The following is a 25,898-nucleotide window of genomic DNA, read 5'->3' as shown; positions in this document are numbered from 1 at the left end:
CCGGAAAAGAATCTACCTCAAGACCCAATAATACCACTTTTGGGTAAATATCCAAAGGTTGCTCAATCATACCCCAAGGATATGTGCTCAACTATGTTCATAGCAGCATTATTTGTAATAGCCAGAACCTGGAAACAGCCTAGATGCTCCTCAACTGAAGAACAGGCAAAAAAAAAGTTGTACATTTACATAATGGAGTACTACTAAGTGGTAAAAAAAATGATATCTTGAAATTTACAGACAAATGGGTGGATCTGGAAAAAAAACCATACTGAGTGAGGCAACCCAGACCCAGAAAGACAAATATAATAAATACTCACTCATAAATGGCTTTTAGACACAAAGCAAGAAAAAAAAATAGCCTACAATCCACAACCCCAAGAACCTAGACAGTAAAGAGGACCCTAAGAGAAGCATACATGGATCTACATAGGAAGGAGAAAAAGACAAGATGTCCTGAGTAAATTGGGAGAATGGGGGTTCACAGGAGAGTGTAGAAGCAGAGATGAGAGGCAAGGCAATAAAAACAATTTAAAAAAGGAAAAAATATCACGCTCACATGGGACGATCATGTGGTCAAGTTCATACTCACTAGGGATGCCCGTGTGGCAGCAATATTGGATTCTGCTCCTGAGAGGTACTAAATCCAAAAAGGATTGTAGTGTTCCCTTCACATAGAAGATCCAAAACAAGATATCAGCCTTAAAAGAGGACATACACACACACACACAAACGTGCACATCACATGTACATGGAATTATTTTCAAGGCTTTTTAAAATATTGTTTCCTGATTGGAAAATGTATCAGAGTTTACCTGTTCCCATTTTCAGGATCCCCCTTCTGCCCAATACTGAAAGCGTATGGACCATCCCACAAATCTCAGGTTTTCCCAGCCTGCAGTCAAGCGGTTGCACAAAACCATTTCCAAATGCAAACATTTAGCTAGTTGGGAAAGAATTTCTAGAAGAAACTCATTTAAATAATTAAATAATTTTTTAAATGATAAAATTATTAAAATATTTTAAGCTCTAAGGGAATTTTATAAAATCTGAAGTGCTTCCGTCTTCTAACTTATGAATGGAGAGAGTGAGTGGTAGAGAGCTCACACTGTCCCAGGGAGAAGCAGGACATCGTATGTGCTGTACTGTACTTAGCCTCCGTGGATGTTTTCATTGTCCTTCAAGCATTCATGTGGAGTCTAAGTTATAGAAGAGGAAACAGGACCTGGGAGAGTAGTAGATCGCAAGCCCCGAGGTTGCAGGCACTTTGCAGGGCACTAAACATGAGCCCAGACTCAGAGCTCTCCATGAGGCCCGTCACACACCTCTCCACTGATGCTGGTTGACAGAGAGATGGAACAACAAGAAAGCTGTGTTGCTTGACTTGATCCCCACATGAATATGGGGGTGTTGGTACCAAATTTAAACTGTCTGGAAGTTGGCATCAGCTGTGTTCATGTAGCTTTCTGTTTGGAATCTTCTCACCGCACTGGGACTGGAGAGTCCGCATCTCTGCTCATTGAATCCTATTCCACTAATGGCAAGTCTAAAACATTTTCCTCTGCATGGAAAGGAATAGAATTTCTCTATCAGTGAGGGAGAGTCCTGTAAAAAAATTGTAAGCAAAAAAAGGAAGAAAAAGAAAAAAAAACAGATTAACAAGGAGAAATGAGCAGAATTCTTAACATTCAAACACCATCGGAAAGCTCAAAGCGTAGGACTCCGGCTTAGATAGATAGCACTTGTAAAAAGAACAATAGCATTTAGAAAGAAGACTAAGTGGGGAGGTGATCTTGAATTTTCTTTTATTGGCAGCAATTTAGGGGGAGATAATACATGGCAGATAAAGATTTGTTCATTAAGTAATGTCCCTAATGCTGATGAGGATGTAAAGCTGTCCTCGGTGTTTAGCTTTTGTTGTCTGTGGACTAAAGTTCTGAGAAAAAAGATGCATTGTTGTTCCAGAGTTTGCAGACCAGCAGACTTATTAGAACTTCACAGTGGAGAGATGGGGTGTTGCAGAAGGATAGCCCAAAGCATCCTTTCTTACCTTTAATAGCCATTTGCCACATCTTACCTAGTAGACATAAACATGGTTCCTCTCCTGAACCATGTTTATGTCTACTAGGTAAGACATTAGGAGTGATACAATTGAAAGCTTCTGCCCATCCAGCTCTAGGAAGGTCATCACACAACATCTGAAACCCATGGAAGAGATTTCTCTACTTTGCTGTAACCTTCCAATCTGACATCCCAAATTAAATTATGACTTTATTTTATTCTGTGATTATAAATATTCAACTAACCTGTTCCGCAGTGGAACATGTCATTCAGGGCAACTTGAATATGTCTCCCAAACTATGGTCATATTTGGCTGGGAATAAATTTACTCCCTATTGACTTTCCCTAGGGAGACACCAGTGAATGAATGCCCATTTTCTTTAGATAGGGTCACAAGGACAGACTCCATAGAAATGATTCCCCCGAAGTCTACATTTGTGAATCAACGAGTTTGATCGGAGTTACTTAGAGCCTCATGGGTGAGGGATGACCAACAGAACATGGGCGACACACAGAAGACAACAGCACTAAAGAAGTTGCTGTCCCCCAACACTCCTCAGACCTCTTGGCCCCAGCAACCTTTCTTTGCTTGTATATCTTCTAAGAGGCGGGCCAGTAGGGATTGGGTGTGAATGTGTATGATCTTGTGACGATTGTGGGCGAGTAAGCACAGCTGTTCCCATTTCAAGACACCAATGGCCATGTCATGTCCTCAAGACAGACTTCCACAACGTCTCTTTGTAGCAAAGTCTGTACTGTTTTGTTGATTTCTCCCTGATAGTGGCAAGATACAAAGTCTTTGTAACTAGCTGCCTGGGTTTAAGCAAACTGAGGAAATCAGGAAGCTCCCCTGCATCTGTCCCTCATCTTCAGTTCAGAAGTCTTTATATTTTGAGCAGACACATTTTCTGGTGCCCCTTCATTCATCTCCATGGCCTCTTCTGCCTCATCACTCTCCTTATCTCTACCTCTCTCTGCCTTCCTCACACTAGCCTAGTGCATCTCAGATTTTGTGTTTGAGTCTCCTGTGCCCTGCTCTGTCTTTTATGCATTCTGACCTGATCCTCTTCTTTCTGCTTTTGGGGAGTTCAAACTTCTGCTGTTTAACTTAACACAGCACCCCCAAACCCATCAACCGGTGTGGTTTTCTTTTACCACTGTCTAAACTTGTCTTACTCCTTTAATTACTTTCTGATTTAGTTCCAAATTGTAAAACTGTTCGTGTTATTTATTGTCAACTTTCCAGAAACGATGGGCTGGCGATAGAAGGGTAGATGGATGAGAGACTGAAAGAATGAACAAGTGGGAGAACGGAAAGAGAGGGCAGTTACCCTTCAGGACCACTGGAGGGCTCTGCCCCACCCGGCTCGCGCAGCCCCGCGTCGGAACCCGAGGGCAGCGGTAGCGGTTTCCCGCTCAGGGGAGGAAGAGTTTTGCGAGAGCACACAGGAAAGGCCGGGCGCCAAGCGGCGGGCAACGGTGAGTTCGGGGAGTAGCGAGTGCGGGCGGCTGGGTGTGTGTGGCCCGGGTGTGGGGTGCAGTCGCAGGCGGCTGGGCTGAGCGGGGCGTCCCGGGAATCCGCCTAGCTTCCGGGGATCGGCCACACAGTTGCTGGCTGTGGCGCGGCGGGAGAAGGGGGCTGGGCCGGGCCGGCGTGGCGCGCACGCCTGTGGTCCCTGCGAGTCAGGTGTGCTGGTTCAAACCCAGAGCTGTTCCTAATCTGTGGCCCCCTCAGTCACCACCCCGTTGGGCAGTGGGGTCCCCCGGAACAGAAACAGAACCAGTAGTATTTGATGGGCGGGTCTGTTCATTCATTCCGTTTTCTAGGTTCTGATGGAGATGGCTAGAACCCCCCCAAGGAGCGCTGCTTTAGTAAGAAAATCCTCTCCTTTCTGGTCAGGAGAGGGGCTGCAGTTAGAATTTGGGAGCTTATGGGGTTGGGGACAACCTGCTTTAAAGGGAAATATATGCTAATTTAAACATGAAATTGAGATTTTTTTTTAACTGACGTTAATGAGAATGAAAATTCAGGATGCTGAGAAGGGAATATACACTGTTAATGTCGTACATATTTGTGAAGTCAACTTAGATGTGGAAACATGTACAGATTTTGTCACAGCCCCATCACAGCTGATGTCACAGCCAAATTAAGTAATCAGGGCAGATGGTGTTTCTTCGTTTTACTAGTGAAGAAGTTAATTGACTTACCCAGGGTCCAACTACCTGTGAGTGACAAAGCTGGGATTTAGTTCAGGCAGCTCGTCCAGTCCTCTTTGCACACTAGGCTGCCTGTGTATTCCCCGTCCTTCAGTGACAGATGAATCATTTATGACAAAAAAGGGAGTTGCTGGGGAAGGGGTGGCTTGTAAAGACCGTCCTCTCAGAGTGCCCTCCACTGACGTCTTCTTCCCATGCTACCCTCCACTTGGATGTTCTTAGCAACCCTCATACTTTGCTTTCACAGACGTGAGTTCCAGTTCTGTGTCCAATCTCTCCTGTTTCCGAACAGCCAAGTCCAGACATCTGTGTGGGTTCCCTTGAGAGTGCCCGGCAGGTGTAACAGTCTAGAGTCTCCTTAGCCGCACACTGTTTTCCCACAAACCTGCAATATCAATCAAAGGCTTGAAATTTCATTCTGGTCCATTGCCTAAGCACAAACCCTGGCTTGTTTCCTCATCTCTCACCTCCTGCAATCAGTTGGTCACCAAGCACTGCCGGACCACGACCTCCCTTGAGACAAGAGAACTCTTGTTCCTCCCTTTAGTTGACCAGACATTATGGCAGCCTCCCCCCCCCCGCCCCCTCTTAAGCTTTACTCTTCAGGTTCTCACAGTCTGTTATAATCTGCAGCTCGAATATGATTATGTCCTTTATCTGCTAAAAATCTCAAAGTTTTTCCCCCCATTGTCTTCAGCATAATGTCCAAAGCCCTTAGTGTGGACTCAATCTTTTCATATCTTCCCTCCACTCCCATCTTTTATCTTTAAACTACTGTTTCTCTAGGTCCGCTGTGTTTATCACCTACATTAAATTATGGTAGTAATTGCTTACTAACTAAATATGAGATAATACTCAGTTCTGGAACAAAGGGGTTTTGGGGGGAGGGAGATAATAACTAAGAATACACATTTCCAGCATACTTTGTGCTTTCTAATAAGGTTTAGTAAGGACCCTAAAGACTGAGCACCAGTGTTCTAGAAGCTACCCTGTGCTTTCACTCTATTGATGGTGCTTAGGCGTGTTCATCTCCAACTTAGTACATTGGCAGTTGAGGAAGCAGCAGAAGCAGGAAGTTGTTGCTGTTCTAACCTGAAGCGGACTTCCTGTATAAGGCCCTCATCTTATGCCTGCAGGAAATGATCACCTTTATTTCTTAAGACGAAGAGCTACACGAGGACCTGAACAAACAGACCTGTTGTCATGGCACCTTGTTCTGTCATGTTTCTGTATAGCTTGCTACTCTTCATCAAATTTAACATACACAGGGTTTTATTTCTGAAGGTTCGTTGTCAGGTAAAACTCATCACATAGATTTATGTCCTTTTTATTTGTTTGTTAATATGTTTTGTTACAGGAGTCTTAGTCATGGGTGAGAAGAGAAATTACTTCCTCAGTCTACTGCCTTTCTATGTTTTTCAGAACATAATTTGATACATATATATGTGTATGTATTCATTTTGTATGTAGCCTTTACCCCCGCCCCCACACACACACAAGTATATTTATGGCCTTTGTATACTTTTGCTCAGGTAGCTATAACTGGGGTGGCTTAAATAACAAAGTTTATTTCTCACAATGTGCAAAAGCAGAAGTATGAATCCAAGATGGTTGCACTGGGTGTGGTACACTCTTCTTAGTTTGCAGGTGGCTGTCTTGTGGCTGTGTCTTCAGAGGGAGGGTTGTGGTGGATGGGATGTGACATCTGGCTCGTGTCTCTTCTTAGGTGCTAATCGTATTATGAAGGCAACACCCTTGTTGCCCCATTATTTCTACATCCTAATGCCATTTCACTTGGAATTAGGAGATTCACGTAGAAGTTCGGAAACACAGATGCTCAGGCCGTAGTGTATTCCTAACTCCTCCCCTCTGACTCCTGATCGTAGGGCTCTGTCTGGCCCTGCAGGTCCATCCCAGTTAGGCCCGTGTTTGTGGATTTCTGTCCTCATCTCCCAACCTTTATCTTACTGTGTTGCAGCTTAGCTCATATGGTTGTACTGCACTTAGGGATTTAACAATTATGAGCATTTGAGAGTGGGACTTAACCCTTCCCTGCCCTTGCGCTCGTGAATGTATAAGTGTTTAGGGCCTGATGGGGAGAGGTCAGTGATTACATGGGCCTTTGGGACTCTGTGTGCACTAGCCTGGATCGCTTCATTGATGTCTGCAGTGTGGATGTTTCTTCCTAGGGGAGGGATTTTGACCAAGGGAGAAAATATTTAAAGGGAGAAATATTTTCCATCTGTTTAGATAATAATTTATTTTAGAAAACTTAGCATTGCATGTACGTTGCAATTTTAAGATGTCATTTACCATCCTATAACTTAGAGGAAACTTTGTAAAATTTCTGCTTTTGCTTATTGGGATTTTGATTGGTGGTCCTGTTTGAACATAATTGGGATAACACTGGTTATAGATGTCTTTTACCCTGCTATGTTTACTTACTTTGTATTTTGAGTTGTTTTTTCTACATTTCTGAAAATTCCCCATTTAAAAAGTTGAATTGTTATATGACTTACTCACTTGATAGATGTTTCTAGAATACCTATCATGTGCCAGATCTTACTTGGTGTGTAGGTTCTAGCAGTGCCCAAAGCCCTACATTCTCAGGGTTTACTTTAGCGGATAAGCTAGGTAACATATTGATAAATATAAATATCATGAATGATGCCATACAAAAACAATAAACATATTGAGCCATTTTGTTTTTCCGTATAGAGCTAATTTACCTTCCCTACAGGAGTAGGCAAGAGTATCTTTGTTGTTGTATTTTGTCATCAGTGAAATCAGTGAATGATAATTTAAAACTGAATTTTATATGGGAATAATAATAGCTCTTTGTAATTTACATGTCTTTGATTAGTAAGATGAGCATTTTTTACTTAGCCACGTGCATTGAGCTTTTTATGCATGTTCTTTGCTCATTTTCATACCAAAGACCTGGTGTTTTCTTCTGTTTTGAATAAACTGTTGCTGGTATTTTGAATTCCTCATATGTAATGGGCAAATACTCAACAGTGGTGTAGTGGAACAGTGAAGACAGACATCAGATGAAGCCTGGAAATCTTCTCCGCTTACCTCCCTCCTCCTTCCTTCTAATATGGATAGGGAAAGGTGATTGGATAAGGAAGGAGGAGAGTGGAGGTAGAAATACGTGAATAAAGAAGGAAGTGAAGATTGTGAGTGGATGAGAAGATGCTGATGATGTTACTAGAGAGGGAAGGAGGAGAAGATCCACAGCAGACATGGATAAGAGAAAACAAAAGGAAAAGGGGAGGAGACCATAGAGGAATGATTCCTGGATGCTCCATGCTTATCTTGGGTAATTTGTTTTCCTTTTCCCGCCTATCAAATGTGTAGGAGAAGATGACTGCATTCTTTAGAACACTTCGAAATCACTGGAAGAAAACTACAGCTGGGCTCTGCTTTCTGACGTGGGGAGGTCACTGGCTCTATGGAAAGCACTGGTAAATATTGACAGCCCCACCCCATCTGCATCCCACTATAGAATGATCCAAAGGGCCTGTGTTGCAATTTTGTTCAGCTGCATGTCTTTATAAAATATGGTGGCTAAACAAAGTTATTCAAATAAAAAGGCAAAAGCTTCTTGTAAGCTCTCCTATATAAGTAAGCATACGAAACTGTATAGTTAATTATAGCTGTAACACTTACACATCAATGCATGTGGTTAGTGAGGTTGGAAAGAAAGCAGTTTTTATTCACTTTCTTTGTTGAAGAATCAGGACCCATTCTGGACAGAATAAAGTCCTCTCCCAAGTAAGCAGAAATTGAAATTGTAACTCATCTATCTCCTTTGTGTTTGAATAAGGAATTTAGTGTATCATGTGTTATATCAGCCTTCAGACATAGCAGGAGAAGAAAGTGCCAGATTTTCTATTCTGACTTTGTATGGTAGGTTTACATAAGCAGGGTTTTTTTTTTTTTTTGTATAAAAATCATAAAATCTTAAGAAATCAATGTAATTGTAGTCTTATAATTACGTAACCAAGTGCTACGTCTATGTATACCAACACAGAAATCCAGATATATTCCATATTGCTTTGCTGACCAGGGAAGAGGTAGGAATTGTATTGGAAAAGAGATCCACACTTGATACTCTTATGAGTGTTCAGTTTACTGCTGACAAAAAACTTGACATTGTAGTGTGTGGTCTGATAATCTGCAGCGGAGTGGTTCTTTCCTTGCAAGTACTCTCAGAGCTAGGCACCAAGCTCTGTTAGCTAGTATCCGCACAGCTTAGCATTTGTAAGGTAAGGAAAGAGTTAGCAGGCCTTTCGTCCAGTTTCTAACCTGGCGCTCAGGGGAGTCTGTACAGACTGCAGGGCCTCTAAGCACACTGATGCTGGCTCACTGGGGGCGCCCTGTGAAGATCTGAAGAGCTCACTGTGTCTTCAGAGGTCCTTTGATACTCCCTGAAGTCTTCATTGTTTTAAAAGACCCTTTGATTCTCCAGCGTGAAGAGGCCTCACTCTGAAGGAGGTTTGAAACAGCTTGACTGAAGGCCTCATGTGCTCCTTCTCCACCCTTGAAATCCAAGGTTACAGGCTCAGATGCAGCTCTTGGGTCTCTCTCTTCTCTTTCTCACACTTCTTCTGAATACTTTGATCCTTTGTGAGCAAATGCGCAGGTCAGTGTTGTTGAGTTTACTCATGTTGTTGTGCAAAAGATTTCTTGGACTTCTTTGTTTATGCAAAACTGAAACTATACCCATTGAACAATCCCTGTTTTCCATCATTCCTCGAAGCCACCAGCCCCTCTGTTTTTCCGTGAGTTTGACTGATAGAGACATGCAGTGTAGGCAGGATCATACAGTGTTTGCTCTTTTGTGACTGGCTCGTTGCACTTCTACACTGTCCTCAATATTCAGCCACATCGTAGGATGTCAGGTTTTGTTAAAGGTTGAGTAATTGCTGTTTCTCTGCACGTGTACGTCATACTTTACTCATTTCTCAGTGGAGATTGGGTTACTTCTGTCTGCTGGCCATTGTGAATAACGTTGCAGTGAACTTGGGAGAGCAAATACCTCTTCGATTCTTTTACAGTTCCTTTAGAGACATAACCTAGAAGAATGGCTGCTGGATCATACGTTACGAAGTGCTATTATTGGTTTTTTAAGGAGCCTTCAAAATGTTTTTGGTAACAGCTTTTATAGTACTACCATAGTGCAAAATAGTTGCAGTTTCTCTACATCTGCATTAACTTATGTTTTGTTGTGATGGGTTTTGTGGTGTTGATTTCATTTTTCTAAAAATATAGAGAATTTTTTTCACATACTTTTTGGCCTCTTATATTTCTTATTTGAAGAAAAATTTGTAAAGCTCTTTGCCCAGTTCTTAATTGGACTTTGTTGTTGAATTGTATGAATTCTTTATATATTCTAGATATTAACCCCTTATGATATAAATACATCATTCACAGTTTTATTTTTCTCATTGTATATGTTGGCCTTTCAATTTGTTGTTGTGTCTTAGGGTGTCCAGAAGCTTTTAAAGTTCATGTCCCATTGTCTATCTTTGCTTTTGTTGCCCGTGCTTTGGGTAGATTTGTGTATGGTTAATGTCTCTGCATATATATGTTGGTCAGAAGTCAATGTTGGGTGTTTTCCTTAATTGCCCCCCACATTATTTTTGGGAACCGTTACTCATCAGCCCCAGAGCTCTGGTTGTCCCTGTGTCTGCTTGTCCGTTCTAGGACTGCAGCTGTCGCACTGGCGTTTCACGTGAGTGCACGGGTTCCATGTTTAGGTCCTCATGCGTTCAGGGTTGCACATTACCACCCTAGCCATCTCCTCAGCCCTTGCCTGAGCTTTTACTCTCACATCCTAGGATTTATTGTCAAATCCAATGGCATTAAGCTTTCCCCCATGTTTGCTACTAGGAGCTGCATAGTTTTAGGTCACGTTTAGGCTGTTATGTTTAATTGTGTATATGGTATAATACTAAGGTACAGCCTCACTGTTTGCATGTAGGTATCAGGCTGTCACTGTTTATAGAAAGGTATTCTTTCTCTGCCGTGTGGTCTTGGGACTTTGTAGAAGATACTTTGACCATATACAATGGAGGTTTACCTCTAGATTTTCTGGTCCATACATGTATCTGTATATGTAAGTCTGTATGCCCGAACTATAGTTTTATTATAACCTTGCAAGAAGTTGTGAAATTACTAAGTGAGAGCCTTCCAATTTTGTTTTTTTATAGATTATTTTGGCCATTCAGGCTATTTGCGATTTCATATCAGTTCTGAGGTGGCATTCTCCTATTTCTGCAAAAAGTGCCATTGGGATTTTGACAGGGATTGCATGAACTTGGTAGACTGCTTTGTACTGTGGCCATTTTAACAGCGTCGTCTTCCAATCCTTGAGCACATGGCGTCTTCCTGTCTGTTTTGTGGTTTTCATGGATCACATCTCTCTCACTTGCCTAAATTTATTTATAAATATTTATTTTTTCTGGTTGTCTTACGTAATTGATTTATTAGTTTCCTTTACACATTGTTCATTCTGTGTATGGAAGTACAGCTTGCTTTTTTAATTCTTTTTCTGGCTGACAGCTTTGCTGACATTGTTTTATGGTTCTAACACTTCTGTGTTTAGGTGTAACCATTCTGGTGTTCTATATAAAAGATCATGTCATCTGTAAAAAGACAATTTTCTTCTTCCTTTCCTGTTTAGATGCTTTTTATTTCTTCCTCCTCCTTGTTCTCCTTCTTTTCTTTCTCTGCCAACCCTAAGTTCCATGGAGTCTTTCTTTGTAGCCCAGGCTGGCCATGGCCTGAGTACTTCCTGCCTCAAGTGCTGGGATTGTAGGTATGTGCCGCCCCCAGCACTTGTAATTTATTCTTCTTCCATACTTGCTCTGGCTCATTCCTTTTACTGTACTTCCTGTCCTTGCAGTCTCTCATGACCTTTCTTACCACAGTGAGACACATTTCCCCGTTGTCTCTGCCTTCCCAACTGCTTCTCTTTCCTCTCTCTTTCTCTCCTTGCCACTCCCCTTCTCGTTCTCTTGTGACCTCTTCCTTTAAGGGGGGAGTTCTCTGCCCTAGGCTGTCTTCTCATGTCATGCCCTCTCCTGAATGATCTCACCTGCCCATACTGTCTTCTGTTCCATCTGTAGATTCCGTTCCAGGTTTTTGTTTGTCTTTATAAAGACGTCTTCTGAGCTCCACACCTAAATGTGTATTCAAGTGCTGTGTTGACTTGAATGAGAGTACCCATTATCTGTGGCATTTGAACACTCAGTCCCCAGTTAGTGGTGCTGTTGTGGCCCTGCTAGAGGAACTGTCTCAATAGGGGTGGCTTTCGATGTCCCTCTCTTCCCAGTTTGCACTCTCTGCTTCCTGTTTGTGGGTCAGGGTGTGAGTCCTCAGTGTCCTCCTCCTGCCACCACATCTTTGCTCTGCTGTCCTGGACTCTCAGTCTCTGGAACCATAGCTAAAATGAACTTGTCTTCCCTAAGTTGCTTTGGCCTGGTGTTTTACCACAGCAGCAGAAAAGGAACCAATACAAGTGCTTATCTTCAGCTGCTTCACAGGTATTTCTGGCCCAGCATTCTAAAAACAAAAGCCCCTTGCCCAACGTGCTCCTCAGTTATTGGTATTACTCACTATCATTTTATTTCCCTAGATATTGGAACAGCCTCTGTTCCTCCTTATCCTCGTTTTTCATATCCTGTGCATAGATTCTAAATGATTTTAGAGTTTCCTGATGTGTTCTGTTTCTTTTGTCTGTCCTCACTGTCTCCATCTTCATCCACACTGCCCTCCTTTATTGAGCAAATTCTAATTAGCTTCCCAGCTTTCTGACTGTTTCTGTTTTGCACACCATTGCTATGCTGTTGTTTTGCAAGTGAAGACTGCTATTGCGTTTAGACTCAAATCCCAGAGTCTTACCAGCTGTGCAGAAACTTGGACTCACTGAATACATCCGTGACCTTGTTGTGCTCTACATTTTAGCATTTGGCTTCAGATCTTTTCAAGTGATGTGATTATTATGTTTCAGACTTCCTAGAAGGCATTTCGCATATGGCATTCTTTTCTGGGCAACTGAAGTTTCTCCAACTCTCAAGTAGTAACTTCTCAAAGAGCTCTCCCAATCTAATCTTAGGCAATCCTCCTGCATTTTCTTCATAATGCTATGAGCTCTTCCTGTATAAAACACCCATTGCTGTTGTGGGGCCAAGGGATGGCTCAGTGGCTCCACAAACTTGAGGATCTGATTTGGGATCCCCAGCACCCACATAAAAGTTAGATATGGCAGTATGCATCTGTAACCCCATCTTTGGAGTTGTGTAGACAGGACAGTCCTTTGGGCTTATTGGCTAGGTAGTTTAGTTGAAAGTGAGTTCCCGGTTCCCTGAGCACCCTGTCTCCAAAAAAGAAGGTATAGAGTGATAGAAGAATGTTGGGGGGAGCTGCGGGCTGTGTTCCTGCCGCCCCAGCTCCTGATCGCCTGGCTAGCTTATGCCCTGAAATAACAACACACAAATTGTTTTCTTTTAAACACTGCTTGGCCCGTTACCTCTAGCCCTTACTGGCTAATTCTCATATCCCGATCAACCCATCTCTAATTATCTGTGTAGCACTAGTCTTACCGGCAAAGATTCAGCATGTCTGACCTGGCGGCTTGCTTCATGGCATCTGACTCTGAGAGGAGCTGCCCTGCATCTGCCCGGGAGAGGGGAGCATGGCGTCTGAGCTCACTTCCTCTTCCTCCCAGCATTCTGTTCTGTTTACTCCACCCACCTATGTTCTAACCTATGAGAGCCAAGCAGTTTCTTTATTTTTTAACCAATGACCTTCCTCCATTAGAAGAAGACACCCAACACCAACCTCAGCCCTCTGCAAGTACAGGTGTACAAGTGAGCACGCCTACACACAGTGCACCACACACACAGAGACAAACAAATAAGTGAAACCACTCATCGCCACTGTGTTGATTTTCTTCTGCTTCTGTCTTCTCTTACCATAATACTGTATGGACTTTGTCTTGCATGATATTATCCTGAAGCCCCTGCACAGAGATGGGACTCAGTGAACATTCTGTTTATTGGAGAGGATGAAAGGATGGGATTCAGAGTGAAGTATCGATTGCGTTCGCCCCTTCTGAACCCACACACCCAGGCTGTTGAATTCCCCGAAAACAAGTAATGCTCCATTTCTATTCAGGCTCCTCTTCCATTTTCACAAATGTGTCTTGAAATATTCATGAATTTCTCTGTTTTATCTGCTGCCTTCTCTATACTCAGGCAACCTTAACTCCCATTTTAAAGAGGAAATTACAGAGCACAGGCCAGTCTCCAGATGCACACTTGTACTCTCTCCTTCACTGGGTAGGCAGCTATCCTACTGCCCAATGCCAGTCATTCTGCCTCTCCTTTGTACCTGTCCCTCATCGTCTGCTCCTTCATTTGTATCTTCCTTGCTGATCAAAATCATTCCAAACTTAAACTTATCTCCATTCAAGTGACAGTTCTATTTGTTTACTGTCCTACCTATCTTTCCATTTATACCAATTTTTAATGTTTATCTCTTACCCTTTTCTGCCACTTTGAAACCAGTTTAGTAAAATTTGGTTTATATTCCATCATTTGATTGAGCTTGCTCTTGAAAAAGTCACGAATAGCCTCTTGGTTGAATGAGTGAGCACCTTTCAGTCTTTACCTGCTGCATTCAGTAGTCTGTGATCTATTTCAGTTACTTTCCAGATGTCTTTTGGTTTTGTTTCATTCTGGTGTCCTCCAGACTGCATCCTTACTTAGCATATTTTGTAAGGGAACCCCAACCACATGGCTGTTCTCAGGTAAGAGACATAGTTTCTGGGGTCATTGTGTTTCTTTAGACATTCATCTTCTCCTGGGTTCCAGGTAAATAGAAGGGGGGAGGGAGGATTCACAATAGGTGTAGGGGAAAAGAGAGATTTTAATTTATTTTATCTGCCTATAATTCATTTTTATTGCCTCTTCTTATTAATCTTTTGATGTCACATTTTCAGGATTTATTCCATTTTTATAGTATTTATAAATTTCTTCTCTTTGGAGAATTCTTTCTATTTTCTCCCTTCTTCCAAGCCTCAAAGAAGAAAGTTTTTATTTTTTATTTTCTTTTTCAAGATTTCTCCTGTATAATTTTCCTGCTGCAGGCTGCTGTAGTAGGCAGGAGCAGCACGCATGAGTCTCTCAGCACAGCTCTGTGAGAGCAGTTGGAGAGCCGGCAGTGACCCGTGTGCTGAGAGTAAGGGAGTTTAAGTATCGCTCCTTCCTCTCCACCTGCTCTTGCTGAGCCTCCTGGGGTCCCTGGGGAAGATTGTGTTCCAGGCTGCGAGTTCATCATGTCAGCCATTTACCTGCAATCGTCTTCCATCCTTTCTAGCCCTTTTAGTGGCAAAGAGCCTGCTGATTAACAAGTAGCAGGAGAAAGGGAGCAGTGTAGTGTGGAGGTTGTCTCTAGAGTCAGTCAGCCTGACATGTCCTAGCAGAGTGACGTTGGGCTCTTGAAGCTGGACACTCTTCAACTGTGGAATGGGCATGGTAGTGTCTTGTGAGTCACTGAAGGATGAGTGAGGTAACTGCAAAACTCTAGCTGAGGGTGTTGTAGACAGGAGGTCAAGTAAATGCTCTGAGTAATTCAAAGTAATAGCTACTCAGGGCTGGGAGATTTAAGTGTTGATGGCATCTGGACAGTGAATGACGCGAGGGCTATCCAGTGGGGCAGGAAGACAAGGGCCTACCAGGTGATTGAAGAAGATCTGAGCCTTTTCCATTTCTCCTTCCACATGTGATGAGACAGTCTGACAAAGACTAGTTTGAAGTCTGATGTAGAGGCTGAAGAGATGGCTCTGGTTCAGAGTACTTGCTGCTCTTATAGTGGACCTGCGTGTATTTGCCAGCACTGACATAGTCTCTCACGATCCCTTGTAACTCCATTTCAGGAGAATCTGATACGTTCTTCTGACCTCTGTGGGCACCATGCATATACATGGTGCACTTACGTATTATATACAGGTACTCACACATACAAATAGAATTAGTGTAAACTAAACCTGAAATTTCACACAGCATGACTTCAGAACTAAAGGGCACAAACCATTGCAACCAGTAAGATATGCCTGCACCCTTGATCTGACGTATGGGGCCATTCTCATTCAGACCACCACAAGCAGTGGAACCCTGGGTAATGCCACATCTCCAGGTTTTTATTCTCTTCCTATAACCTAGAGATAGTAAACAGCGATAGCACCCATCTCTATGGGTTGTCAAACAAATGTTTCTTAGACTGCCATTGCTGCAGTGAACATTAACACAAACAACACAGCTTTTGATTTTTTTCCTCATGAGGGAAACTTAAGAAAGATGTCATTTGAGCTGGGCCTTGAGGACTCAGTGGCACGGTGTTCTAGGAGTGTCAGTTGCTCAAGCATAGCTAGGATATGGAAGTGTAGTGGATTTGTGGAGACTGGTAAAGAGCAACACAAGGGACAGGGAAGTTAATGGGATGGGGATGAATGATGTGAAAGACACAAAGAATAAATGAAAAGGAAGAAGAGGAACGTGAGTGAAGTTGCATGTTTTCATCAGACCTTGGAAAAGCCAGCTTGTGGGAGACTTTGTGTATAGGATACCTGTGTTTGAGTAGCAGATAAAGATGGTAAGGGGAGAAGAATATTATGAACAAGGTAACATTCTAGAAGTTTAACTCACTCTCCTGTGCAGGGCACATTTCAGAAGTTGACCTCAAAGCTACTGACGGCTGACACAGGGTTGTGAGGAAAGGAGAATACAGGAAGTGTGAGCTGTGGGTCTGTGGCCAACACAGCTTTGAAGGCGCAGGCATCTCCGGTCTCAGGTCTGCTACCTGTCAGCTGCATGGCCTTGTGATGTACTTAAACCACTTACCTCTGAGCCTCAGCTCCTTGTCCCCACAGGAGGCATAATTCTATGTATTTGCAGCTGAGTTTCAGGGACAGTGAGGAGGTGTGGGTCAGATGCTTCAGTTTAGCCCCTGCCAGGCTAGCTGTGCTTATTTCCTGGAGACTGACTGGGTGTTTGGCTGAGGCAGAGGAACATGAAGAAATCATCTTACGCCTTCAAGACTGGTATAATTGGTGAGGCAGAGAGAAGGAAGTCACCAGGAAGAATTGGTCTGAGGAAGAGATTCTATATTCTATTTTAGGCACACTGAGTTTGAGACCCTGACAGGAGAGGCAAGGGGAACATGTTAGCTCCCAGGGATAAATTATGTATGAGCCACACTTGACTAGACTGATAGTTTTCTTTTTGTGGAGAGTATGGTTTCAGGAACGTCTTGTGCTTTGGTTCCCAGTATCTCTGGATGTCTGGACTCAGATGCTTCATCCCAATACCTTTCAGAGCAGCCTCTGACTCTGAGACAGGTGTCCGGGATCTGGCTGCCTCCCCTGCCTCAGCTGCCTTACCGATGACTGATGGCAGGAGGTTTATTCCCCTTCCTAGCTTCTCTTTGTTTCACATTAGTTGAAATTTTGATAAAGCAGTTTGCTTTGTCATTTCTAAGTTCATTCTGAATCAAGCTCCCCAGCCCTCTGCACAGGCTGATGCTGAAAGTGGGGTTTTAATCGGTGCTATTTAAAGAAGCTCTCGTTTGTAGGCAATTAAATAACATGCTTGTCAGCCAATATTTGATAGGGAATAAGGCAACTTTGAACTTTTTAAATACAATGACATTTAATTATATTCCCTTTATTTCCATGTCCTTTTGTTAAATTATTTGGAAAACAGATTTCTTCCTTTAAAAAAAATCAATATTTTTCTCTTCTTGTATCTGAGATGGAAGACAGGAGGTATATTTAAGTTATATCTTGTGTTTTTGGCTTCACATAATTGGGGAGATTTTCATGTTAGTGGTTTTGCTTGTTCCCAGGCCTGTACAGAAAGTAATCTTAGCTGTTCTGAAAGCAGCTCTTCTCTAGGTAGTAACCAGCATTTCAAATGGAGCATGTTTCAAAACAGCAGAGCCCTGATATTAGTAGCTATTTTTTCAGGTCAATAGTTGTCTAGATGTGTTGTGGAGCTGTGAGCCCACAGTGAATCCCATCTCATGGGGATGTTTATAGAGGAACTGTTAGGTTTTCTCTTGGTTCTTGAATACCTTCATGATCTCTATGTAATACTTTGTCTTCTCATTTTCTCTGGACCTGAGTACCTTGCACATAATGAGACTCGGTGTGTATTTACTTTCAGTGACACTTGTCAGTGTATTGTGATGGTCATTGGTCTCTAGAGAGCTGGTAAAGTGGATGATATATTTCTGTGGGGGGAAAATCTGGAATAAGGTGTTTACAGGGATAAAAATGAATGGATGAAAAAAATAAAGGGAAAATAGAAGTGAATAAACCATGAAAGAATGTCTTCTTAGAACTAGATAGGAGCCACCAAGATGGTGTTTCTTGCCAAGGCTGACAACCTGAGTTTGACTCCCAGGTGCCACTTGGTGGGAACAGAGAACTGACCTCTGAGCATTGTCCTGTGACCTCCACACATAGGCTGTGGTATATGTACATTCACACAAATACATGTAAAATTAAAAATGAATTACATAGAAGTAGAAATCTTTTTTATAAAATACTAGAGGGCAGAGGATGCTCTCCGATGGGAGCTGACACATTCCCTAATTGTGGTACTATGTAGACCTCACAGAGATGTAGCTACCAGTCAGAGATGGAGCTGTTATCCAGAGTGTAGGGTACTCAGTGCACTTGCTTGTGCTTTCATGAATAGTAGAACAGTAGGGTAAGAAGAAACATTAGTATCTTGCCAAGACTTGAATCTAGAGTGAGATTAGAATAATTTCATATTCTTTTTTAAAGTTATTGTTTTATTTTTAAACATTTCTTTTCAAAAACATTGATTTTACATATCAATCATAGTTCCCACTCCCTCCCCTCCTTTTGCTCCTCCCACCTTCCTTTCACCCCATCCACCCCTTATTGGAGTTAAGTCTGGCACATCACTTTGAGGCAGGATCAAGGCCTCCCCGCTATATCTAGATTGAGAAAGATATCCCTTCAAAGAGAATGGACTGCAAAATGCCAGTTCAGTAGTGATAAATCCTGGTCCCACTGCCAGTGGCTCTACAGACTTCCCCAGCCTTACAACTGTCACCCACATCCAAAAGGTCTAGTTTTGGTTCTATGCAGATTCCCCTGCTGTAAGTCCAGAGTCAGTGAGCTCCCACTAGTTCAGGTCAGCTGATTCTGTGGCTATCCATATCATGATCTTGACCTCTTTGCTCATATTATTGCTCCTCTCTCTCTTTGATTGGACTTTAGGAGCTCAGCCCAGTGCTTCACTGTGGATCTCTGCATCTGCTTCCATCAGTTGCCAGATGAAAGTTCTATGATGACAATTAAGGTAGTCATCAATCTGATTACAGGGGAAGACCAGTTCAAGCACCCACTCCACCACTGCTTAGGATCATAGCTTTGGGATTTCTGGGAATTTCCCTAGTGCCAGGTTTCTTGCTAGCCCCATAATGGTTCCCTCAATCAAGATATATTTTTCTTTGTTCTCCCTCTCCGTCCTTCCACTATCTCAGCCATCCCATTCCTTCATGTTTTCCTCCCTTTCTCCTTTTCTTCTCCCTCTCACCTCCCTCTTCCCCCACCCCCATGCTCCCAATTTTCTCAGGAGATCTTGTCTATTTCCCCTTCCCAGAGGAATCCATATATGTCTCTTGTAGGGTTCTCCTTGTTACCTAGCTTCTCTGGGATCATGGACTATAAACTGGCTATTCTTTGCTTTATATCTAATATCAACTTATGAGTAAGTACATACCATGTTTGTCTTTCTGGGTCTGCGTTACCTCATTTAGAATGTTATTTTCTAGTTCTATCCATTTGTCTGCAAATTTCAAGATGTCATTGTTTTTTAGTGTTGAGTAGTACTCCATTGTGTAAATACACCACATTTTCTTTATGCATTCTTCGGTTGAGAGGCATCTAGGTTGTTTCCAGGTTCTGGCTATTACAAATAATCTTGCTTTGAAGACAGTTGAGCATATGTCCTTGTGGTATGAGTGTGCATTTCTTATATTTATGCTCAAGAGTGCTATTGCTAGGTCTTGTGGTAGATTGATTCCCAATTTTCTGAGAAACCACCATACTGATTTCCAAAGTGGCTGAACAAGTTTGCACTCCCACCAGCAATGAAGGAGTATTCCCTTTACTCCACGTCCTCTCCAGTACAAGCTATCATTGGTGTTTTGGATCTTGGCCATTCTTACAGGTGTAAGATGGAATCTCAGAGTTGTTTTGATTTGCATTTCTTTGATAGCTAAGGATGCTGAACATTTCTTTAAGTGTCTTTCAGCCATTTGAGATTCTTCTGTTGAGAATTCTCTGTTTAGATCTTTACCTCATTTTTTAATTAGGTTATTTGGTATTTTGATGTCTAGTTTCTTGAGTTCTTTATATGTTTTGGAGATCAGCCGTCTGTTCAGTGTAGAGTTGGTGAAGATCTTTTCCCATTTAGTAGGCTGCTGTTTTGTCTTACTGACTATGTCCTTTGCCTTACAGAAGCTTCTCAATTTCAGGAGGTCCCATTTATTTATTGTTGCTCTCAGTGTCTGTGCTACTGGTATTATGCTTAGGAAGTGGTCTTCTTTTCCCATACGTTGAAGGCTACTTCCCACTTTTTCTTCTATGAGGTTCAGTGTGATTTGCTTTATGTTGTTGTCTTTGATCCATTTGGACTTGAGTTGTGATTGGTGATAGATATGGATCTATTTGCATTCTTCTACATGTTGATATCCAGTTATGCCAGCATCATGTGTTTAATATGCTTTCTTTTTTCCAATGTATACTTTTAGCTTCTTTGTTAAAAATCTAGTGTTCATAGGTGTGTGAATTAATATCATGGTCTTCAATTTAATTCCATTGGTTCACCTATCAGTTTTTATGTGAATACCAAGCTGTTTTCATTACTGTAGTTCTATAATAGAGCTCGATGTCAGCTATGGTGTTGCCTCTGGAAGTTCCTTTCTTGTATAGGATTGTTTTGGCTCTCCTGTGGTGTGTTGGGTTTTTTTTTTTTCCTGTATAAAGTTGAATATCTTTCTTTCAAGTTCTGTGAAGAATTGTGTTGGAATTTTAATGGGTATTGCATTGAAGCTGTAGATTGCTTTTTTGGTAGAATTGTCATTTTTATTATGTTAATCCTACCTATCCAAGAGCACAGGAGAGCTTTCCACTTTTTGATGTCTTCAATTTCTTTCTTCCAAGACTAAGTTCTTGTTGTACAGGTTTTTCCCTTCTTTGATTAGTATTACCCCAAGATATTTTATGTTATTTGTGGCTGTTGTGAAGGGTGATGCTTCTGATTTCTTTCTCAGCCCTTTTATCATTTGTATATAGTAGGGCTACTGATTTTTTTTTTTTTAAAGTTGATCCTGTAGCCTGCCACATTACTGGTAGTATTTATCAGCTATAGGAGTTCTTTGGTAGAATTTTTGGAGTCACTTAAGTATACTATCATATCATCTGCAAATAGTGAAAGTTTGAGTTCTTCCTTTCCAATTTGTACCCTCTTGATCTCCTTTTGTTGTCTTATTACTCTATCTAGAACTTCGAGTACAATATTGAATAGATATGGAGAAAGTGAACAGCCTTGTCTTGTGCCTGATTTTAGTGGATTCGCTTTGAGTTTCTCTCCTTTTAGTTTGATGTTGGCTGTTGATGTTGGTCAATAGGTGAGTGTGGGGGGGCATAGACTGCCGAACCATCTTCTGGTTAATGAAAAGTTCTACAGAGCAGGCTCACAGGACAGTGTAGTCATAAGATAGAGGCCCTCAAGGATGCCATCTTTTGTTAAATAATTTTCTATCCTGAGCTGGAAGGGGAACAGGCTGTGAGGAGGAAGCCTGAAAAAGCAGGAGATACTTAACTCTTTGTAAGTAATGCCTCTTCTGCACAAGTGTAGACAAGTGCTGTGATCTGACATAAAGACAGAGGAAAGGTGTTTTGGGGGGGATTTCTGACTTCAGAGTGTGAAAGAAAGAATGAACAGCCTTTGGATTTTTGTTAGAGTTGAGGCCTTCCTATCTCAGGTAGAGGTTGAGTGTTTGCCTGATAAATACTTTTGAATTATTAAAGGGTGGGGATAGATTTGGGGGCTTTTTCCTGAGCCTACTGGCAAGATGAATGACTATCCTAGCACTCCAGTAGCAGTGCAGTGAGAACGGTGAAGTGGGTGACGGATGAGCCGTGGGCAGAGCTTCGTCACTGCATTTCTCTGAGAGTGTCTGCGGAGAGCAGGTGGAGAGCTGGAGGGAACCACGCCAGCTGAGAAGTAGGGTATTGCAGTTACAGAGCCAGGATTCCAGTCACTTTCTAACAGTGTGCATGTCCCCAGCCCAGAGGTTTCCCCAAACTAGGTCAATGAGTCATGGTCTAGGAGCTCAAAGGAGTTGAGAAAACAGCTTAAGTGCACATCCAGAATCTTGTGGGGTCTGGAGACTGAGATTGGGTCTCAGTCTGTACATGTTCTCTTTATATTTCATTACCAAGATGAGAATCACTGCTGTAGAACTCTATTACTAGTGGAGTGATGTCATACCATTTGATAGATGGGGGCTGGGCTCTGTGGAGGGAGATTGTAATGCCATGGGCTGGATCTTTTCTAAGAACTCTTTCAACCTTAAAATTGCAGAATTCTAGGAAATGGGCTTGGATGTGGACACCTTTTGTCAAAAGCATTGATTTGTTGTGGTTGCAAATATTTATTGTTTGCCTTTGTGTGCTTTATCAGAGAAACAAAGATGATAAAGCAGGGATTGCAGACCTAAATAAACATTGCTGCCAGTATTCAGGAATCCTCACTTTGACAGTGAGCAAATTCAAAATTCTGGGCTGAATCACAAATCTCATTCAGTAAGTGGGTTCACACATTTGGCAAAGACTTATTGGGAGTGTTTAGTTCATTGTTGAATATCTTCCTTCTGGCTTCTTCCTCATTCCTCTGTGTGTAGCTGTTGTGTTAAATTCATTGTGTTCTATGAACTTTTTTCCAAATCTCTTCTCTCTCTTCTGTTTTAGCAAATAATTGTTAGTTTTTTTTTTTTTCCGAGACAGGGTTTCTTCTCTGTGTGTCCTGCAACTTGCTCTATAGACCAGGATGCCTTTGAACTCACAGTGATCCACCTGCCTCTGTGTCCTGGGTGCTGGGATTAAAGGCATGTGCTACCACTGTCCAGCTGCAAATAATAATTCGTGGAGAACTGTTTTTGGCTTGCTTTATATTATTATTTAGAAATGTTTCTTCCATTATTGAATTAAGACACCAACTAAAAAGCTGCCTCACTTTTCACTAGCCCAAGAGACTCTTGTCTGGTAGTTTGCAACTTTCTTGCTCTTTACCTATTTTTACTCAGCAACATGACTGTGATGGATTTGATGCCAACCATTGTCAGTGTGGCTCCTTGTTTTCTCTTATATACATATACATCACACACACACACACATACACACTTTTTATTATATTTTATTTGTATTTATATATATTTTAAGTGTATATATTAAGTATATATAATATATATATATATTAAGTATACACACACACACACACACATAATGTTGTCCGGGCAGTTCCCACAATCTTTAAGCCCCAAAGAAATCACACAGATGTCTACATTAGTTATAAACTGATTGGCCCATTAGCTCAGGCTTCTTATTAACTCTTATAACTTATATTAGCCCATTATTCTTGTCTATGCTAGCCATGTGGCTCGGTACCTTATTCAGCGAGGCAGTCACATCTTACTTCTTCTGTGGTTGGGTCATGACTACAGACTTCCCAGAATTCTCCTGTTCTTATTGACCTGCCTCTACTTCCTATCTGGTTGTCCCGCCTATTCCTGCCTGGCTACTGGCCAATCAGCGTTTATTGAAAATATAATTGACAGTATACAGACCATTGTACCACACCATTTCCCCCTCTTTTTTATAAAAAAGAAAGAACTCTGAATCTAATATGCTTTGTTTAACTTTTCTCCTGACCACTAGCCATAACAACTTGTAACCAACAGTCTAAACAAAGGAAAATATCCATAGTCCATTTTTTGGGACTGTGGGCATAGTTTTCCAGGCTGCTTCCTGCTGGTTGAGGGCACTGATAATCTTATGGGGACCTAAAGAAAATTAGGAATTATGATCAAGTCCTGACTGGAGTATCCTGTGAGACTTGATCATCTCAGGAAGCATCTTGAATCTGTTCTGGATGTAGAACTCAGACATCTGGGCCATCTGTTTCTACCGGAGATTTCTCAGGTGGTCTTCCTTGATCAAATCTGATTTTTCTTAACTCAGAATAAATCCATAACCTCTCACTTTCTGTGGAAACAAAAGCAAAACCTCTTCTCCAAAGTAACATATCTTTTGACTTCAATTTTGAAGTTAAGGTATTTTCAGAATACCTATCTTGGATTAATTCAGCAGCATTTATAAACAAATATCTTTTAGCAGCTGTTGCTCCTTCCTCAGCATTCAAAAAATTCAAAGAGAGCATAATAACATACAGTATTCAGACTCTCTGTGTATTTTCATCTTTACGTGGCTTTATTTTAATCTCTATTTCTTTAATTTTTACTTTTAATTTTTGGCTTTTTGAGGCAGGTTCTCTGTGTATCTTTGGCTGTCCTGGAACTCCCTCTGTAGACTAGGCTGTCCTTGAACTCACAGAGTTCTACCTGCCTCTGCCTCCCAAGAACTAGGATTAAAGGTGTGTGCTACCACACCTTGAACTCACAGAGGTCTGCCTGCTTCTGTCTCCCAAGTGTTGGGATTAGTGGTGTGTGCCACCACACCCAACTACTCTCTTTCTTTCTTATTTTAAGGACTTTAACCTTTTTCTTTTCTTCCCGAAGCCTGTATATATTTTTAACACACTGGAAACCATTTAGAGGTTTTCTTTGTCTTTTAATCTCTCTTTATTGTGCATCTCTCTTTTTTTGACCTTGAGTCTTTAATTTGCTAAGCAATATGGATAGGATTAAAGCCGTTGCTTTGACAGCTGGATCCAGCCCATTTTTAAGCTTAGCTTTCTGAGATTCCAGCCTCGTGGAAGAGGTACCAGCTGGAGCCATGTTTATGCCATAACGCTATGGCATTTCAAGTTCCCTGCCACCATCAACATCAACACCATTTAAGTGTTTCCTGACTGCACCTCTGAAAAAAGCTGCAAAATTTTGGAGCTAATTCTGAGTCAGGAAGCCTCTCTTAAATGAGAGTGCTTACCTCTAGCAGAGCAGACCTGAAGAATTGCTGCTATCAATAAACCATGCTTTTACTCTATTCTTTTCTGTCTAGAATTACTTCTCAATCTCTCTTAGGCTTTATGTAGATGCAGTTGTCCACATTGGCACCATTTGTTGCCGGGGTTTCTGTCCCGCCCAGTTCCTGTAATCGTTAACTCCCAAAGACATCACACAGAGGTCTATATTAGTTATAAATTGATTGGCCCATTAGCTCAGGCTTCTTATTAACTCTTTTATTAGCCTATTCTTGTCTATGCTAGCCATGTGGCTGGGTACCTTATTTAGTGAGGGAGTCACATCTTACTTCTTCTGTGGCTGTGTCATGACTGCAGACTAGGAATAAGTACGTGTGTGTGTGTGTGTGTGTGTGTGTGTGTGTGTACACTCATATACTTTCATGGCATTGAAATATACACAGTTGCCACTTAGTACATTATTATTCATAGAATATTTTCCTTTTTTATGTTTTCAGGACTTTAGGGAATTTCTTTCTCATTTTGTGCTTGAGAGAATTGAGACAATATAAATATTTTTGGTGTCCATCATAGAGAGGCCAGGGAACAAGGAAAGCTGATGTCCATGAAAACAGAAATACTAGAGTGAAGGATCCCTTATCCTTTCAAGAATCTTTAACATTTGGATTGTCACCTTGGTGTTCTAACCTGTCACACTGACCATTTTTTCTGATCCCTAAAGAACTGGACATATTTTAGGAAGGAAAGATTGGACATTCTTCCCAGCGGGCTGCAGTTCCCTCTGCTGGGTCGAGGTCTGTCTCTTTGGCAGAAGTGCTGTGACCACTGTTTTCTCCCATGCAGCTGAGGCCCCTGCGCAGTCTTTACCTGTCTGGAAGGGATCTGGGCATGCAGAAGGGGCTGAAATGTGTAGTTGGAAATGGCTTCCCCTTTGTAGTCATTTTGCAAGAGTCACTTGTAGCTTTGCTGCCATTTTTTCCCCATCCCTCCTTCTCCATTGACAGCCAGTGAGCGGAGCCCCTGGCAATGTGATGACTAATTATTTTAGGAAGCCTGAGTAAGTCACCATGGTCACTGTAAACATCTAAACTTGAAATCTGTTTTGTGCAAAGCAAAGACAGTGTTTGCATGCACCAAGGGAAAACTGGTGGTAGAAATTGCTGAACAATTTGCCTCTAACTGTAGTGGGAAATACTCTTTTTGGGAAATAAGATGGATCAGTGTAATTCTTCTCTCCATGTAAAGCTGTTATTGAAGTAACAACTTATCGTATTTTGCAGTCCTAAAGTAATAAATAAAGCATTTATGGTTTGGAATAAATTGAGAGCATCCTATTACCTGTAG

At 41.8% G+C, this 25,898-nt stretch overlaps 1 protein-coding gene across 1 annotated transcript in view; it reads left to right on the top strand.

The window, feature by feature from the left end:
- The first annotated feature begins 3,491 nt into the window (after positions 1-3,491).
- Agk (acylglycerol kinase) overlaps positions 3,492-25,898 on the top strand; it is a 75,414-nt gene continuing 53,007 nt past the window's right edge. Inside the window, exons 1-2 of the mRNA XM_057779297.1 lie at positions 3,492-3,540; positions 7,639-7,745. Coding sequence (XP_057635280.1) covers positions 7,645-7,745 — 101 coding nt within the window. The 5' untranslated portion in view covers positions 3,492-3,540; positions 7,639-7,644. The remainder of the gene's footprint in view (positions 3,541-7,638; positions 7,746-25,898) is intronic.

Source organism: Chionomys nivalis, chromosome 1 (genome assembly GCF_950005125.1).
Source record: "Chionomys nivalis chromosome 1, mChiNiv1.1, whole genome shotgun sequence".
In the NCBI taxonomy this organism is placed as follows: Eukaryota; Metazoa; Chordata; class Mammalia; order Rodentia; family Cricetidae; genus Chionomys; species Chionomys nivalis.
This window is presented reverse-complemented; position numbering and strand designations above follow the sequence as displayed.